The sequence below is a fragment of the Elgaria multicarinata genome, chromosome 1 (genome assembly GCF_023053635.1).
Source record: "Elgaria multicarinata webbii isolate HBS135686 ecotype San Diego chromosome 1, rElgMul1.1.pri, whole genome shotgun sequence".
NCBI lineage: Eukaryota > Metazoa > Chordata > Lepidosauria > Squamata > Anguidae > Elgaria > Elgaria multicarinata.
In genome coordinates this window covers 103,700,795-103,720,685 of record NC_086171.1, presented here as the reverse complement: position 1 = coordinate 103,720,685, position 19,891 = coordinate 103,700,795, and the positions used below count along the sequence as shown (strand labels likewise).

The 19,891-nt window shown below is 40.9% G+C and overlaps 1 protein-coding gene across 10 annotated transcripts in view; it reads right to left on the bottom strand.

Annotated features, from left to right (window-relative positions):
• Positions 1 to 19,891, bottom strand: part of RASAL2 (RAS protein activator like 2) — a 254,018-nt gene that overhangs the window by 52,123 nt on the left and 182,004 nt on the right. For all 10 annotated transcript variants that reach the window (XM_063134272.1, XM_063134281.1, XM_063134231.1 and 7 more), the window contains one exon: positions 5,261 to 5,370. In XM_063134272.1, coding sequence (XP_062990342.1) covers positions 5,261 to 5,370 — 110 coding nt within the window. The remainder of the gene's footprint in view (positions 1 to 5,260; positions 5,371 to 19,891) is intronic.

The following is a 19,891-nucleotide window of genomic DNA, read 5'->3' as shown; positions in this document are numbered from 1 at the left end:
TCAATGTACATTTGTACAGAGTACAAATTCTTGCCTCCATCCAAACTGGACCATTCTGTTGTTAACCACCAATGTTATCAGTTCTCATTGTTCAGTGTCCACAAAACAAAGATCTTTCTATAGCTTGAGACAATACTACAGTCTAAAAAGTACATTGATGGCTCTGGATGGACATTTGCAAAATCCATTTCAAACGCTACAGAGACAGGCTATAGATTTAAGGCCCAAAACTCTTGTCTACTATGAAGTCAAAAGGGTTCTGCTTATAGGAAGACACAGGAAGATATGGTGAAGACCTGTTTAGCTTTTAGTTGCTGCTCTGCATCACTCTACCACAGGCTGCATAAAACCCACAGCACGCTCTTTTTTGACCATAAAACCCACTTTAAAAAAATCAATTATTGCAGATTTTAAAGATCTATTGATGCAAAAAATTCCTGGGATAGTGAAGCATGAGGAAGGCTTTCCTAAGACTGAATGAATAGCTGCTAGGAAGAGCCACAAACTCCGCACTGATTTCTTTAGTACAGTTTCTGTAGACATATATCCGGTAAGGAGGTTTACTGACCTTCCCCCAACTACTCCCATATAACCAATGCTTTCCATTTCTGTTGATTGAAGATACCTATTGAACAACCTGTTACTTTTGCAGGGTGTGGGGATTCCTTCAAGAGTAAAGATCACAGCTTTGCTCTTTCCTAGTTTCTAATTTGTGCTTTTTCTTCTCTCCCCCAACTAGGATGAGAGTAAATACTGAGATACCTTTGCTTTGTTATAAATTACATTTGTAGAGGCTCAAACCATTTTAGTCTTGATCTAGGGATGTCCACTGGTGACAGTGCTTAAAAACAGATTAACCATGCTAAACCAAGAAGAGCTAAGCATCTGGGAAATCACTGCAAAAACATGACTTTTATCCTTCAAAGTCAGTGTAAAACTTACTAGACATAAAAAAAATAGTTACAAAAGTAAAAGTTACAAAAATATAGGAATGGAAGGCAAACTATTTTATCATTAAAATTGAGAATTAAAAGGAGACACAGATACATGCTTTAATGTTAAACACAATAAAAGCGTTGAGCTAAAACAAGATGTTCCGGGAAGGAACGTGTACTCCTCCCTACATCAAAAAGCGAACTCTAATGACTTCCGCAAATGCTGACATCTATCAGGTTACTCACATCTCCGAGCTAAAACCCTCATGCTAGATGGTAGGAGAAAAGCTCAGTGCACTCAACCACCAGCTGTTACACTATAATAAATGGAATTAAATAGCCAGATTGTCTCATTGGTTGAAACTATTTGTAGTGATCCAGACCACATTATACTTTTAGCCTTCCTGGACTTACAGTTTCTCCAAAACTAATGAGTTTTACAAGGTTAAAGCACCACAGAAAAATATTTATTTTCCCATTCCAGCAGTGTGAAGAAAATCTGCTTTGGCTGGATGGATCATGCCTAACGTTTTGTGGTATGCATGTGTTTTTAAAGTAGTATTCTAAAAATCTTAATAAATTGCATTAGTGATTTTAAGGCCATACCAAACAGGTTAATAATATTATTTGGACCATCCCAGGCATTTAACAGCATTTAACAACATATGTTTTTTAATGGACCCCAGAACTGATGTTATTTAAAATGGATACTGTATACTGTTGTTTTTATATCTTTTTGATGGTTTAAAATTTTGTATACTTTTTTAATGTCCACTGTTTTTTACCTTTTGTAAACCGCCCAGAGAGCTTCGGCTATTTAATAAATAAATAAATAAATAAATTTTAACATATATTTTAACAAATAACAAACAAATTTCTCCCGGAGTTGTCAATTTTTCCCCTCCTTTTAAATAAGCAAAACAACATTTTCACCCTGATTGTTGTGGAGAACATCTGAAAAGCACACAGCTCTGCTATTCAGGTCACCTCTGTCCTACAACTGTTATCTCTCCTGGCCTCCAGTCTGGCTACTCAACTACTTCTGCAATTAAAGTGGTATTTTTTCTTCCTTTATCTATACTCCTCCCCTATTGCTATCACAACCCTCTCTTCTAACATCCCAAATACTAGAAATGTTCATCATTTTTAGAATAATTCCTGAAAACTGAGTTGATTTATATAAAGCAAGCATGTGGTTCTAAGCGAGTTGATCTGCATAGTTATACACAGGAATATAAATATACAGCCCGTTCAGACATGACTTGGCTGCTGAGATTCTACCTGAGGAGTGAATAGTCCCTTGGACTTCCAAGTCTTCACCACCACTCCCGGTCCCTATTGCAGTGGGGTAATAAACACTCTAATAAACCATTCCAATAAAAGTAGGATCTCCAGTTGTAGATGTGATGGTGGTGGTGGGAACAGGGAGAGGACAAAGTAGGGACACTGAGAGAGCAGCTTGAGACCAGTCCTGATCTCATGAGTGGCCAAGTAATGTCTGAATCAGGCAGGTAGTCTCTTTGGAATATAATTATTCCATTTTGAGCATAAGCACGTGCTACATACAAGAAGCTGTAACAATGAGGTGTGGCAGCAGCTGGAGACTAGTAACCATAAAGATACTGGGTGTGGAAAAGTGCTTTGGGAAAAATCTTTTTGAAGGGAGAGGTATAAATTATTACAATGAATTAAATAAAAAATCGTTCTTGCTCACTGCATACTTACTGAGGTTTAGGCAAGATGATTAATCCAGCGAGGCCAGATTATAATATAAAAGTGTCTGCTCAAACTCTTCTCTTTTCTCTTGAAGAGCTTTTGAATCAAGCAGGTTATCAGCCTGAATGTGCAATGACGTTATCAACTCTGAGCTTGATAAAGATGTAACAGTATTGTTAAACTCTCCCCTTTGCTCTACAGGGTAGCAGTATAGGGTTTAGTTTTCTTTTGTATTACAGCACACTCTAAATGTATGCCACCTTCTGTCATTTATATTTTTAAGTGACCTGTTGTAGGGTTATTTGAGGACTGTTATTCATGTAAACTGCGCCTGGCACATGCCACAGATCACAATGTCACCGTGCTTGTTTGCAAGTCACACTAAGCCACTGTGGGTTAATTAACCCCTGGGGTTTAGTGACGCCTGGATGCGGCCGTTTTGAACATTCAACCATGGCTAGACATGTTGTGTGAACCCAGCGAGGGTGGGTTGTTTGCATGGTTAATAAACCACTCAGAACCCATGGACTGTTTTAAAGTTGTGGGTGGTTTGTTAACCATGCCAACAACCCACCCTTGATTGGTTTGCATGACACGACAACCTGAGATCAGGGCCTGGGCACAAATAAGCCACAATGAGCCACAATGAGCCGTGGCAATAATGCAAACCCACTTGGTGGCTAGTTGTGATCGTGTGAATTGGGAGAACGTTAATCTGTAAAGTAGCATCATTTCCAAATTCAAACAGATTATTTTTGAAGACCCCTACTGCTATGACTTTTTTTTTGGGGGGGGGGGCAAGATAACTGCAAAATGAAAAAAACCCAAAAATGTCTCTGTCATGCCAATTGCTGTATGGTTTCAAAAAAGTTTATCATCTCACTTTCACAGTGTATCTCACTGTGTAGGACCCATTCAGCAGCTAATACTCTGATCTAGCCAATGGCCACCACGTTGACTATGTGCAAATCAAAGCAATCCATCTTTATAATCTAGTAATAAGCCCTACCGAAGCAGGGGTTCATGAGAGACCTATAGTTAAAACAACATGAGTGATATTACAGTGATTAAAGAAGTCATGTCACACATTGAGAGTCACACCCACAGGAAAGGCTTTCTATAAATCACAGAATGAACAAGACGGTTAGATGTTTGTAGCACTTTCCTGTCACCATTATTTTATTTTGCTAAACTCTAAGCGAAGAAGATAGTGCTATGGATTCAGGCAGCACACCATGACCATTGCAAATAGTGAAACTGGCCCTGATGAGAAAATGGAAATAAACACACAACAACATTGTAAAGCTCAAGAAGCTTGTCAGGACCTGGGGCCTGTTTGGGCAATACTCCCATCCCGAATCATCCCAGGGGAGCGATTAGGAGATCTCAGGGTTGAAAGCTCTTTCCCCCACTCTTCTCACCGTGAGAAGAGGTGAACAGCTGAACTGGAAGATATTGCGGTTATATGATATTTTAAAGAAGTTTAACCACCCAGAGTTCAAGTAACCGTGGGATTTCTCAGTTCATCAATTGTTCCAATACAGGATGAAAACTAGCAAATCTTTTGGCATTAACCCTTTGCACAATTACAGTGCCTGTGGCGTTCAGCATCTCCGATACTTGTTCCAGTAAAAACAATGAAAATTCTAGTAGTACCTTAAAAACGTATGTGGAGTGGAGCCTACTTCATCAAATGAAAGCTTATATCACAATAGATCTGTTAGCATTTAAGGTGCCATAAAACTCTTCATTGATATTTCTGCAACAGACTAACACAGCCGCCCTTCTAGAAGCTCTTCTGGTAAGTTGTCTCACCTACCTGGCTGGAACAATACTATATACCAGTGGTTCCCAAACTTTTTCAGGTCACCGCCCCCTTGGTTCCACAAACTCATGCCCAGTGCCCCCTACCCTACCCTATAAAAATCATTATTCAGAATCGAGGTTTTCAACGACCCACTAAGGAAGATAATAACAATAAAATTCAAAATAGTAACAATTAATTGAATATTTATTCAAAATCCAATTACATTTTTTTAGTTTATTCAATTAAACATAATTGATGAATTTGATCCAGTGATATCATCTTTTCAAAGTCTGATAGTCATTTAGCAAGAATATTAGACATCACATTTAGTAACTAGGGTAGAGTACCTCACTATTCTGTAAATTCTTAATGTGATGGATGGGCTTGATGAAGTGATACCAGTTTCCCAATGTCTGGTTTAAAGTCACTTAACCTGAGTCTTAAATCACCACGTTTAGTAATCTGGAGTCGATTTCTTTGCTTGGAGAGAAGTAGGCAGACCACACTAAAACCACATTCCACCAAATATGATGCTGGAAATGCAACCAGGAGCTTCTGAACCACTCTCCATAGTGCAGGATAGCGATCAGAAATTTCCTTCTGTAACCAAAACTTCTGGTACGGAAAAGACCACCTCGAGCACCCCCCTGCCGCCCCTTTGCCTCTTAGCGCCCCCCTAGTTTCAACGTGACTTCTTCCTGACTTCAAATGCAATTCACACACATGCACAGATTAATGCCGCTTGACAAATGTCTGGTTGAGAAGCAGAGCAGCCCTGTTTGCTTTTCGTGAAGATTCTTACCTGTCATCAGGGGGCCGAAGAGATGGAAGGCGGAAACTAGTATTCCTATCCAACTTTGATTGGCTCTTTGTTCTTTTGATTGAGCCTTTAAGCCGTTTACTGAAGAAGCCCTAAAAGAAAAAGACATAGTAGGTGAAAGAATGAAAATTATTTATGATGATGATGGTGATGATTGACTTCTAGCGTGAAGGAGCTGGCATCAGGTAATAATCAACTTGGTAAACATGGAAGGAATTCTTTGTGTGACACAATAGTTTTGCATGCAGGACACAGGGAGGTTCCTCAAAGTCAAAATACGGTCCATACTTATCTAGACATAACTAGAACAATGTCAATTAGATTGACAGCCCTCACCTTTGCCCCAGGCATGAATCCAGACAGACCAATGGAAAAGGAGGAGAACAGATTCTGCTTTAAAGTCACTAAAAAGGGAACCCCAGGGAAACAAGAGGTTCATGTCAACATTAAGGTCCCATCAAACACTTAAACTATTTAGCCTTTTAACTAAATGGGAGTAAGACTATAAATATGTGTGGAATTGCAAAACGCAGACATTAATAAATAGGAATAATAAATAGACACTAATAAATAGGAACGCAGACATTATGTGAAACTAATTGGATGATTCTTGGGGTAGGAAGCAATATGGTGAAGCAGATCTGTCTTCTTTCTCTAATTTATCATTTACATTTAAATAAATTTGTATCTTCGCATAGATTACTTTTTGAGATATTGACGGAAACATGGGATACATACAATTTAACACCGGCTATCACTCACTGTCAGAAAGCCATCTTCAATATTTTCTTTTTCATTCCCTATTATAAGCCTTTACCAGAACCAAAACAGCAGACCTGTTCAGACAACACGCTAAGCCATGGTTAGCCGCTAACCCTTTTGCAGCAAGTGGTTAGTGAGCATGTTTAACCATGATGGTTCACATGCCACACTAAGCCATAATGTTTAGCTCAAAACGCTTAACCATCATGGTTTAGGGTGTTGCCACAACAGGGCTAGCATTACAAAATAAAACACCCAAAATAATAATAATAATAATAGTTGTTGTTGTTGTTGTTGTTGTTGTTGTTGTTATTATTATTATTATTATTATTTCTTACCCGCCTCTCCATTTGGATCGAGGCGGGGAACAACAATAAGTACAAAATACATAAAACTGAATTAAAAACATAGCATACATTATCAAAACATCCTAAAAGCATCCTGAAAAACCACAACTGAAAAACAAGTATGGTTTTTGGTTAAATATTTCACTGATTAAAACTGCCCCCTACTAATTAACAGCTCACTGATTAAAACTGCCCCTTACTAATTAAGCAGTTAAAACTTTAGTTAAGTAGTCTACCAATTAAAGATTGCAGACCCAGTAAAAGCTGAAGTGGGAGGATGGGGGAGAGTTCTCTCCTTCCCCAAGAATTGCTCACTGCTGCAGTACTGTGTTCTCAGTCTAACAAAGAGCAAAGGAGGGTGTTTTTTTTTGCCTAGACAGTTGCACTTTATGCTGCAGTGAGGATTTGCATGATGGAATGCTCCTCCATACAACATTCCCCACCCACCCCACACAAAGAAGACTAGCATATCAGGGAGAAGGTTCTAGCACTGCCTTTTCTCCTGAAATGCTGATTTTCTATGCGTAGGAATGTTTCTTCATGGGGAAGCATTCCATCTTGCAAGACTCTGAAGTGGCCAAGTTTGCAGATGACACCAAATTATTTAGGGTAGTTAAAACAAAAAGGGATTGGGAGGAGCTCCAAAATGGGCATCCGAACGGCAAATGTGGTTCAATGTAAGCAAGTGTAAAGTGATGCATGTTGGGGCAAAATCCCCAACTTCAGATATAACCTGATGGGATCTGAGCTGGTGGCGACCAATTGAGCTGGCGGCAACCAAATCTTGGGTTTGTGCTGGACAGCTCAATGAAAATGTCAAATACTGTAAAGAAGGCAAACTCCATGTTAGGCATTATTAGAAAAGGGATTGAGAATAAAACTGCCATTATTATTATTATTATTATTATTATTATTATTATTATTATTATTATGTATTTATATAGCGCCATCAATGTACATGGTGCTGTACAGCGTAAAACAGTAAATAGCAAGACCCTGCCGCATAGGCTTACATTCTACTAAAATGTATGAGAGTACTAAATACAGTACTAAAATGTACTGTATGAGAGTGGGAGGAGTTGGAGAAATGTAGCTATATATAGTATGAGAGTCTGTGTGGATGGGTGGGTGATGATTCTGTGAAGTGAAGGGTAGAAGATGGGTAGAGAGAAGTGGATGATTATATGAGAGAAGTGGATGAGTATATGAGAATGAAGATAGTTGAGTTATAGACAGTAGTATTATAGTGGAACCTTGTAAGAAAGAACTGACAGAAACCAATATGCTTAGAACCTTGTAACTATACACATTTCAACTGAGGAAACCTTTAAGCTTGTACATGCACTTACTTACGTTAATAAATTCTAATTACATTTAAGAACAACTGGTGTGGTCTGTGGAGGAGTGACTGAAGAGAGATCAATTAATGGTGGCAGTGGAATGGGAAACTGAGGGCTAGGTTTCTGGGCTGTGGAGCCTAAAGAATAAAGGAGAGACAGGAGCAGCAGCAGTAGACCAAAACCCTCACACATGTCATCAGCACAGGGGGATTGAGTGGTCCTGAGTGCGAGGGGCGTGGATAGTCCTGTCAGGCAGCTTGTGAGCATCTTAGGTGAAACCAAGATGACACAGGTGGGCAGGACACCACTGCAACCACATTTGGAATACTTTATACAGTTCTGGTCACTAGACATACAAAAAGGTGTTGCAGAGCTGCGGAAAAAGCAAGAAAGGGTAACTAAAATGATTAAGGGGCTGGAGCAACTCCCCTATGATGGGAAGTTAGAACAGTTGGGATTGTGTGGTTTTTTTGGGGGGGAGGGAAGAGCTAAGGGAAGACATGATAGAGGTGTACAAAATTATGCATGGTGTGGAGAATACGGATAGGGACACATTTTTCTCCCTCTCTCAAAATGCCAGAACCCGGGGTCATCCCATGAAGCTGATTGGTGGGAGATTCAGGACAGATAAAAGAAAGTTCTTCTTCACATAGCACATAGTTAAATTATGGAATCTGCTACAACTAGATGTAGTGATGGCCACCAATTTGGAAAAGAGGGTGAGATAAATTCCTGGAGGAGAAGGATATCAATGGCTACTAGTCCTGATGGTTATATCCTACCTCCAGTATCACAGGCAGTACATCGATGCACACCAGTTGCTGGGGAACCTGGGTGAGAGGGTACTGTTGCACCCGTGCCCTGCTTTTGGGTTCCCGGATGACAGCTAGTTAGCCATTGTGTGAACAGAGTGCTAGACTAGATGGGCCCTTGCTCTGATCCAGCAGGACTCTTCTTACGTTCTTAAGTCCCCCGTCCATACTGAAATAGTCCAGAGATATGGTTGGGAGAAGTGAGAATCCTTTCTTTCCAGGACTTTTGCATAGAAGAGGTAAAGTGTGGGCAAATGCCTACTCTAAAAATTGCCTGCCCACCCAGATAGTGAAATACAGCCTTGTGTGCCTGTGAATATTAAAATTTGCAAGGCAGAGCTCACCCTGCCAGGATCTGTGTCCAATTCTCTGCCTTCCCTATTTCTTTTCTTCTGAAACACATCTGGCCTCATTTACCTCTCTAAAGCTAGCGAATATGAACTGGCTCACCTAAGGCGAAGAGCCTGCACACCAGAACCAGGCCGTTTTCATCAAAGACAACCACTTCATGTGGAATAAACATATTTCTTTATATCCTTTAACAGATCTCCAGATGTTTTGGACGGCCAACTCTCAGCATTCCTGATCACTGGTCATGCTGGCAGGGGCTTCTGGGAATTTAAGTCCCAAACATCTGTATGTCTCCCTTCTGCCCATTCCTGATTTCAATCAGTGGGCACATGCCACAGCTTTCAAGTCACATGGTGCAAAAAGGCTTCCAGTGTGTGCACACATGCACAAGCATATGTGAATACACATGCTTGGCTCCAGTAAAAAGATGTGTGCATCACACAGGAGGAGGATAGTAACCTTTCCTCGGGTTGGAATAATTATTTTCCTTAAGAAAAAGATGAAGACACAAATTTGGTGATTATATTGCACATGCGTCATGTGCCAGGTTGGAACTACTGTCAGCTTAGTAGACTCATTAAGATATTTGGATGAAATTGTGTTTACAGTTCATGGAGGAAGATTAGCAGGGCAAGGAGGATTTGCCTAATTTAATCATTTGCTGCCTTATAGTTGGAATTTTGTTTACAAATTGCATAAGCTTCAGCACTACTAAAATCTAATTCCAGCAGATGCGTATTTGCGATCAACTCTACAAAGCAGAAGAAAGCAGAAGCCCCACCTCAAGTTTATTATAAATGAAAGATTAGTACTGCTTTGAAGCTGGTCGTTGTAAGTGTTTTGTTTCATTTTGTTTTTAAGGATTGTATTGTTTCAAAAGCATGTTGTTATTATTATTGTAACTTACCTTAAGGGCTTTTAAAATGGAAAAAATTGGGTAAAGGATGATAGAATAAAATAAAATAAATTTCAGCACCCACAGTAAACTAATGCTTAAAATGAGCCTGAGCAATTGCAGTGAGCCATGGTTTGGAGAAAGACTAAGTGAATTGAGGCAAAAGTTTAGCCAAAGCAGTAAGTGAGAGAATTAGGATGAGAGAGAGGAAGAAACTGGAAAGGAATATGGAACCCGGAACATTTTTATTTATTTATTTATTTTAAATTCTTATTTTTATTTTCCCTGTATTTTGTATAATTACTCTATTAGTAAATAATTCTATTAATAATTCTATTATTTTGCATTATTCTATATTTTAAATTGTTTTGTTGTGACAGTAGGTACTTGTTTTATTAATATTGTACACAATTCTGAGCTTCTTTTGGAGGAAGGATGGGATACCCTCCAACAGAAGCACAGAGCGGTATTAATATTAGTAAAACAAGTACCAGTATAACAACAACAGAATCCTACTGTCACAACAAAACAATTTAAAATACAGAAAAAATCTAACTTAAAACCACACAGTAGGGAACCCTAAAGAGGCGAGAGCAGCTTCATTAAGAGCAGTGTATTTATAGCCATGCATATCATCAAAAATCAACCCAGTTTACAGGCCATTTTGGTAGAGGCTGTGAAAAGTGCCATTAAAAGGCAGATAATCAATACATGCTTCAGGCTCTCTCTTGGGGCTGGTGCTGGAATTCAACTGGAAGAGTAAAAGGTATTTATATAAGGGAAGGTCAAGGTACATACGAGAATGCATGAACAAGCTGAAAGCAAGGAATAATAATGGTACTAAATAGTCCTTAGTGTTAATATAGTGCTTTAAAGTGTTCAAACGTTTTCACATATACTACTTTCTAATTCTTACAGGAACTCTGTAACATAGCTCAATATTATTATCGCCTTGGCTGAGGCCACCCAGTGAGTGGCAGAGGTAAGATACTTCTCATCCTCATCAGGTCAGGCTGTGGATGTGCTGAACTGGTGCCTGGCTGTGACAATGGACTGGATGAGGGCTAATAAACTGAAACTCAGTCCAGACAAGGCTGAGATGCTTTTAATGGGTGGTTCTGCTGACTGTATGGAGGATGTTCAACCTGTTTTGGATGGTGTTAAACTCCACTTGAAGGACCAGGCTTGTAGCTTGGGGGTTCTCCTAGAACTATCTCTGTCACTTGAGGCTCAAGTGGCCTCGGTAGCATGGAGTGCCTTCTACCAACTTCAGTTGATGGCCCAGCTACGCCCCTATCTGGGCAGGGATAACCTGGCTTCTGTTGTCTATTCTCTAATAACCTCTAAATTACATGATTACAACGCACTCCACGTGGGGCTGCTTTTAAAGATGGTTCAGAAGCTGCAGCTTCTGCAAAATGTGGCAGGCAGATTGATAACAGGGACCAGAAGGTTTGAACATATAAGACCAACTCTGGCCCGATTGCATTGGCTGCGTGTACGTTTCTGAGCCCAATTCAAGGTGATGGTTCTAACCTATAAAGTCTTACACGGCTCAGGACCATAATATCCGATGGAACGCTTTTCCAGACATGAACCTACCCATACACTACATTCAATATAGGCCTAAGGTTTATCCCGGGGTATTGAGTTTGTTCTGACTCTATACCGTTAGCTTCTCCCTACCCGGTGCCTGTTTACACTTCCCTGTGCCTGTTTGCATTCTCCTTCCCTCTTTATTGTTTACTACAACTTATTAGATTGTAAGCCTATGCGGCAGGGTCTTGCTATTTACTGTGTAATCTGTACAGCACCATGTACATTGATGGTGCTATATAAATAAATAATAATAATAATAATAATAATATCTAAGGTCCTTCTCTGGGGTGCCTACTCCAAGGGAAGCTCAGAGGATGGCAAAAAGGGAGAGGGCCTTCTCAGTTGTGGCCCCCCCAATTCTGGAATGATCTCCCCAAAGAGGCCTGCCTGGCACCAATATTTCTATCTTTCAGGGTCAGGTTAAAACTTTTCTCTTTTCACAGCCATTTAGCAATATGTGATGAGCTTCATCGATCCTAGATCTGTTTTTCTAGTTGCTTATAATTGCTTTTAGTTTCTGTGTATGTTGTATGTTTCTGTGGTTTTAAATTTTGTATATTGTTTTTAATTGTTTTAATCATGTAAACTACCCAGAGAGCTTCAGCTTTGAGGCAGTATAGAAATGTAATAAATCATCATCATTACCATTATCATCATTGAATACTAAAAACTACTTAAAATGATCAGAAGCCGCTCCCTTTAAGCTCAGCCATAATACTTTATTCTTTATGACTGCACAGAATGCAACCAATATAGACTTTAAGTCTATGAAAAATAGCAGATTCTTCAACAGTCTCCCTCTCAAGGGGTAGAGATGTAAAATTTCCGAAATTTTTGAACCCGTGGGGAAAAAAGGCTTTTCCCCGGGGGGAAATGCAAATTTTTGAAAAAAATGAAAAAATGCAATAGTAGCACTTTTTACAGATTGAAAGTCTGTTATTTTAGGATCATAAAATGTAATTATATACAAGCTGGTTTGGCATAAAATTATTACATTTGGTACATTAAAAGTACAGTGTGTTTAAACAATTATTACAATTTTTTACTTTTTAAAAAACTTTTTTTGGTAACAAATGGATCTATAAGCTCCTGAACTGTAAGGAACACCTGAACCACAAGGAACCTCTTTGGTTTTGCCAGTTTATGAGGAGCAGGCAAAAAGCAATTTAAAAAAACAAACGGAAGAAGCCATCAACATTAGTAACGAAGAAAATTATTTATGTTTCCGCTAGTCCTGTACAGTGTCAAGCAGACAGAAAGCACCCATTCCCATAAAAAGAACTGAGAAAAAGGGGGGACCAAGATTCAATGAATATGCATGAAATTTAATCAGACTCATTTTCTGAGCTATAGCTATCACTATCAGTTTCAGCCTCTGTTTAAATGGCAGTGCCCCCTAGAGGCAGAAATGCATCTTGCTCTTACATTAGAGGGTTGTAGTCTCCGTTTGCAACCTAGGATGTACTTGTCCTCAGTGTACAGAAATTGTAATAATTTGATACTGTACATAGTTTTTAGAAATCATTTGGACAAGTAAAATATATGAACACCTTGTCTTAAACATTTTATTCATCATGCTAAAATAAAATATTCCACAATCCATTTTTTCTTCATTTTTTTTTCAATTTTTCAGAAAAAAACAAACAAAAAAAGGCTTTGGAAAACCCCCGGGGGAAAACCATCCCCCCACACTTCCCCCCCCCCCCATTTTTTCCCTGAGACTTCACATCTCAATCAAAGGGCATACTTAATTACTTTTTGTAGCCTTGAAAATATTTGAGAGGTCAAACTAACAAAAAATGCACTTTTTGAGTAATTATTATTATTATTATTATTATTATTATTATTATTATTATTATTATTAGTATCCCGCCTTTTGCCCAATGCTGGGCCTCAAGGCGGTCTTACAAAGTTTAAAATATACATGGGGGGGAGGGAAACAAAACCATAAACAATTAAAAAATACACAACAAAATTATAAAACATTAACATAGATGGATGGATGGATTATTCTCCAAAGGCCTGCTTGAACAAAAAAGTTTTAGCCTGCTTCCGAAAGCCCATCAAGGAGGGAGCCAGCCTAGCTTCCCTGGGAAGAGAGTTCCAGAGCACCGGAGCAGCCAACGAGAAGGCCCTCTGCCATGTTCCCACCAAGCGTGCCTGTGAAGAAGGTGGGACTAAAAGAAGGGCCTCTCCAGAAGATCTCAAAGCACGGGCAGGCTCATAAGGGAGAATACGTTCTTTCAAATAACCTGGACCCGAACCATATAGAGCTTTATAGGTCATAACCAGCACTTTGAATTGAGCCCGGAAACAGACTGGAAGCCAGTGGAGCTGTTTTAACAGGGGAGTTGTCTGATCCCTGTAACCAGCCCCGGTCAACAATCTGGCTGCAGCTCTTTGAACCAGCTGGAGTTTCCGAACACTCTTCAAAGGCAGCCCCACGTAGAGCGCGTTACAGTAATCCAATTGGGATGTAACTAAGGCATGTGTCACCGTGGCCAGGTCCGACATCTCTAGGAACGGGCGCAGCTGGCGCACTAGCTTTAACTGTGCAAATGAACTCCTGGCCACCGCCAAAACCTGGGTATCCAGGCTCAGGGCTGAATCCAGAAGCACACCCAAGCTGCGGACCTGCGTCTTCAGGGGGAGTTTAACCCCATCCAACATAAGCTGAATCCCTATTCCCTGATCTGCCTTTCGACTGACCAGGAGCACCTCTGTCTTATCTGGATTGAGCTTCAATTTGTTCGCCCTCATCCAATCCATTACTGCCAACAAACAGCGGTTTAGCACAGAAACTGCTTCCTTGGAATTGAGTGGAAAGGAGTAGTAGAGTTTGGTGTCATCAGCGTACTGGTGGCACCGCACCCCACAACTCCGGATAACCTCTCCCAACGGTTTCATGTATATGTTAAATAGCATGGGGGACAAAACAGAGCCCTGAGGGACTCCACAGGCCAATGGCCAAGGAGTCGAACAGGAGTCCCCCAGTACCACCTTCTGGGTCCGTCCATCCAGGAAGGAATGGAGCCACTGTAAAACAGTGCCTCCAAGACCCATCCCAGCAAGGCGGCCCAGAAGGATACCATGGTCGATGGTATCGAACGCCGCTGAGAGGTCCAGCAGAACCAGCAGGGACACACTCCCCCTGTCCAGTTCCCGGCGAAGATCATCCACCAAGGCGACCAAAGCTGTTTCTGTCCCATAACCAGGCCTGAAGCCAGATTGAAATGGATCTAGATAATCCGTCTCATCCAGGAATCCCTGGAGTTGGGAGGCCACCACACGCTCCAATACCTTGCCCAAAAATGGGATGTTGGAGACTGGCCGGTAGTTATCCAATACAGTGGAGCCAAAGGAGGACTTTTTCAGTGTGGGTCTTACCACTGCCTCCTTCAAACAGGCTGGGACCCTTCCTTGGCGAAGGGAGGCATTGACCACTCCACTTACCCACTCAGCCAGTCCCCCTCTGGCAGCTTTTATAAGCCAGGAAGGGCAAGGATCTAGTATACACGTGGTGGCTCTCACCACTCCAAGGACCCTGTCCACATCATCGGACTGTGCAAATTGAAAGGTATCCAATAATACTGGACAAGCAGGTGCCAAAGTTACATCCACTGGATCTGTATCAACAATAGCATCCAAGTCAGAGCGGATCCGAGCAATTTTGTCTGCAAAGTGCTGGGCAAATTGGTCACAACAGGCTGTTGAAAGGTCTGAAATCACTTTTGGGGGGCCAGAGTGTAGAAGGCCCCTGAACACCCGAAACAGCTCTGCTGGACGGCTCTTTGCAGACGCAATAGTGGCAGAGAAAAAAAGTTTTTTCGCTGCCCGAATTGCCACAGAGTAGGCCTTCAGATAGGCTCTAGCCTGTGTTCGAAACCTGGGTATCCAGGCTCAGAGTAATTGTGCGTTAGCTGATTTTTGAATCAATGCCACTATCTGATGATCTCAGTAAGAGATACAATGTTGTCTCTTTTGGTTCTCAAAAACAGGGACACTAAAAATCGCCAAATCAACAATATATGGATCAATACATTTTACTACTGTTATACAATCTACTCCTTGGAGTAAGAGCAGGATATGAATGTGAAATAAATGCAACAAAATATGTCAGTTCTAGCTACCAAAGACAACAGGATGGAATGGGTGGAGAAATTTTTTATTTATTTATTTATTTATTACATTTTTATACGGCCCAATAGCCGAAGCTCTCTGGGTGGTTCACAAAAATTTAACTATCTGGCAAAATGCAATCTGACAGGAGATGAAAAACACTGCAGCAGTTTTTTGTTTTAAATTGTTTAATATAAACTTTATAGTCAACTTTGGCATCAATGTGGCAATAGCTGAGCTTGTAGTGGCTTTAGCATTGTGGGGATGCTATGCAGGGAGCTATCCAGAATGCTAGTCCTGGTCACTTCATTATTCTAAGATGGCATCTCTCCCTTCTCCCAGATTGCTTGTCCCTCAACTCTGTTCCTGATTATAACTGGACTGGTTGATTTTTTAAAACAGATCTAAATGTACAGCAATATTATAAATCACTTTGAGAAGCAGTTTATATAAGTTTTATAAAATAAAAACCAATCGGTCTAGGGGCAGCAACTAGATGGGACACTGCCAGGAAGCTATGTATGCTGCCTTGAGTTCAACAGAAGAAAGGTGGTTGGTAAATGCTCCTGGTTGAGTTTCCTGGCTGCGAACCTTGCTTGGCTCTTCAGATATTGTGCTCTGAATTTTTCTACTCTAGCATGCTTCCTTTTCCCCATTGATTCCTTGGGCTCATCTGCCAAAATTGTTGTTCTCCCCACCATGCCTGTTGCTCTGCTTGCCCCAAATATGTATCCTACCATAATTTCTAGACAAGAGCTGTACAACATCAGACCCAAGAAACAGAATGCAGCCTACCAGGTCCTCAAAAACCCTACATTATGACTTGTCTTAGGGCTCATCTACACCAAGCAGGATATTCCACTATGAAAACAGTATATAAAAGGCAGGAGCCACACTACTGCTTATAGAGCCATTGAAGTGCACTGCAGGATCTACACTACTGCTTTATAGTGGTACTGAAGTGCACTGACAACTGTTGGAGCCCATGACACATCTACTCCAAGCAGGATATAACTCTATGAAAGTGGTATGAAAGCAATATATGGTGTGTGTCATGGGCCCCAACTGTTCTCAGTGCACTTCAATACCGCTATAAAGCAGTAGTGTGGCTCCTGCCTTTTATATACCGCTTTCATAGTGGAATATCCTGCTTGGTGTAGATGAGCCCTTAGGATATCCAAAATGCCTGGTGGGGATGCACCTGGAAGATTTTAATACATATCAAGTGGGCTGAGCTTGGCTTATTGACCTACAAGTTGTGTGGGTTTGAATTCTTCCCCTATTCTCTACTGTTCATTGCACACCAGCACGACGTCTCATGGACCACTCAGAAACCCTTAAGCTGGAGTCAAAGGGAGACGGGCTATGTCTACTATGAAGGAGCAATAGCTGAAGTTCTCTTGGAAACCCACAACAATTAAAAGCATAAAATATTGCACGACAAGATAACAATATAAAAGTTTAAAACTACAGTATAAAATATAAATAAAAACCAAAATAAAACATAGCAGCAATACAGAGATTTAAAATACAGTAACAGATTTAAAACAACAGAAACTGAAAGACAAAAACGCCTGGGAAAATAAAGGTTTTCGCCTAATGCCGAAAAAAGCACAATTTAGGCACCAGACGAGTTTCTCTGGGAAGCTCATTCCACAACTGGGGTACCACAACAGAAAAGGCCCTCTTCTTAGTAGCCATTCATTTCACTTCCTTAGGTGGGGGCACCTCTAAGGACGATTAACCAGGTAACCAGGCCTCAAACCATTTAGGACTTTCAGTGTTAATACCAGCACTTTGAATTGGGCCCAGAAATAGAATTGCAGCCAGTGCAGATAGAAAAGTACTGGAATAATGTGATCACATTCGCCAGTCCCCATGAACAATCTCGCCCTATTTTGGACCAGCTGAAGTTTCTGGGCTGTTTTCAAAGACAGTCCCACATATGATGCATTGCAGTAATCCAGGCGAGAAGCATGGATAACTATGGCTAGGCTATCTCTGTGCAGATAAAGACTTAGCACATTTTCCTCCACCTTCATTCTAGCCATCTTCCCTTGTACTTCATTGCCCTCAGCTCAGGTGTATGCCCCAAGAGCTGTCTGGGCTCTGCTCCGAGGGAGAGGGTGTTTGGGCATGATGGAGTCAAGCGCCTGAGTCATCTCTGCATTTTGCAAGCTGAAGCGGGCTTCAACAAAAGCACCAGCCATACCAGCAGCAAAATCCCCTAGAGACCTTTGGAAGCCATTAGCCTCCATGGGTGGACCATTTTAATAGGCCCTCCACCCTTGCAGAAGGGAAAAGGCCACTGAGGGTCTAAACTTCAGTAGGAAGCAATCCAACCATAACAATGATAGAAGTTAATTCCCTCTCTTTCAGATCACCATGCTCCTGCCCAGTTCAAGTGTGTGTCTTCTTACATGTAATGGGCTGGTGACATGTTAAGACAGCCCCATGATTGTCCTAGCAGCCATATCTCGTAGGCTCAACATGGAAGTTGAGGTGCCCCAGAACCATCATTCTAGGGATTCCTAACACCAAATCTGAGACCACCTCAGTCAGCTCAAGAAAGCGTTTTTTGGTGGCTTCTTCATAGTACAAATACCACCAGTGGACCAAATAATAAATAAAGGAACAATGACATCAACAGCATAGAAACAACAGCAGAGGACTAAAAAAAGCAACAACAACAAAAAAGCAATTGCATCACTAGAAAATTATTTAGCTGCAGAGCATGCTGGAAAAAGAAAATTTTATACCATTTTTTTTAAGAAGATGCCACAGAGATATGAAAAACATGAAGGCGTACAGGTTAGTCATGGGGAGAGCAACTACTTCTCAGAGTGCAAGGAAGTAAAACTGGGGAGCAGGAATAAGTGGCAGGGAAGAGCATTTCCAGAGATGAGTGCTACGAATGCTGACCTTTACCCTGCTTCATTAGCAGGAACAAACTGCAAGGTAAATAAATCTGCTCAATGACAACTTTCTTGGGGACTACAAAACACAAAAGGGGGGAAAACAGGAGGCATCCAGCAGGATTAGCTGATGAAGCAAATACAAACAGATGAAACTCACCAAGTATATCTGTATGATAGCATATTTGGACAAAACGATATGAATTATGAACACATACCAATATGCAGTATCTCTAAATGACTAAACAGGTTACTAGAAGGCAGTAAGTATCACTCTATGAATGATCTGATCAATGAATAGCAGACAAAAAAGAGAGATTGTACATATTTGAGAAGGACAGGAGTAGAAAAAACAAAGCAAAACAAATACAATAATATTTTTCACTAAGCTTCATTTTTCATCTAACAGAAGAGGGAAAGGAGGATGTATATAACCAAGCAAGGTTAAAGCGATTTAAATTTTACTTTAGCAGTTGAAACAACAGCTGAGCTCCCCTTCTTACTCTGTTTCATAATACATAAGCCAAATGAGTACTTGATTTTATTCTTTTAAAAGCCTAGCAAAATCAAAACACAAACAGATTTATTATGTACCCCAAAAGAGCCTGTAGAATTCAGATATTTGAGATACAAATGCTTTCCTCATTACACATTATGTAAATAGGAATAATATTTGCAGTTGCTTAATCAGGTTTTAAACATGAGAAAACGTGGAGGATCACAAAGAAGGGTCAGGTAGAAATGTTCCTCCCTACAGCGTAGCATTATTGGTAGCTTGAAATATTTGGATCTTGACATTTATGGGACCACCCAGGTACCAGAGAGTGCAGGGGACTAATGAATTAAACCCTGTTTTGTTTCACTACCAGATAATTAAATGCTTAAATGTTTGCGAGGTGATGTTTGCCCTGTCCTGGACGGGGTTGCACTCCCCCTAAAGGATCGGGTCCGTAGTTTGGGGGTGCTCTTCGATCCAGAACTGTCACTTGAGGCACAGGTGAACTCAGTGGCAAAGAGCACCTTTTATCAGCTCAGGCTGATATACCAGCTGCGCCCTTATCTGGACAGAGATAGCTTAGCTACAGTTATCCATGCTCTGATAACCTCTCGTTTGGATTACTGCAATGCGTTATACGTGGGGCTGCCTTTGAAAACGGTCCGGAAACTTCAACTAGTGCAAAACAGGGCAGCAAGGTTATTAACAGGGACTGGCCGGCGAGATCACATTACGCCAGTCCTTTTACAACTTCATTGGCTGCCAGTCCAGGTCCGGGCCCAATTCAAAGTGCTGGTATTAACATTTAAAGCCCTAAACGGTTTGGGGCCAGGTTATCTGAAGGAACGCCTCCTCCCATATGTACCTACCCGGACCTTAAGATCATCTGCAGGGGGCCTTCTCCATGAGCCCCTGCCAAAGGAAGTGAGGCAGGTGGCTACTAGGAGGAGGGCTTTTTCCGCTGTGGCACCCCGGTT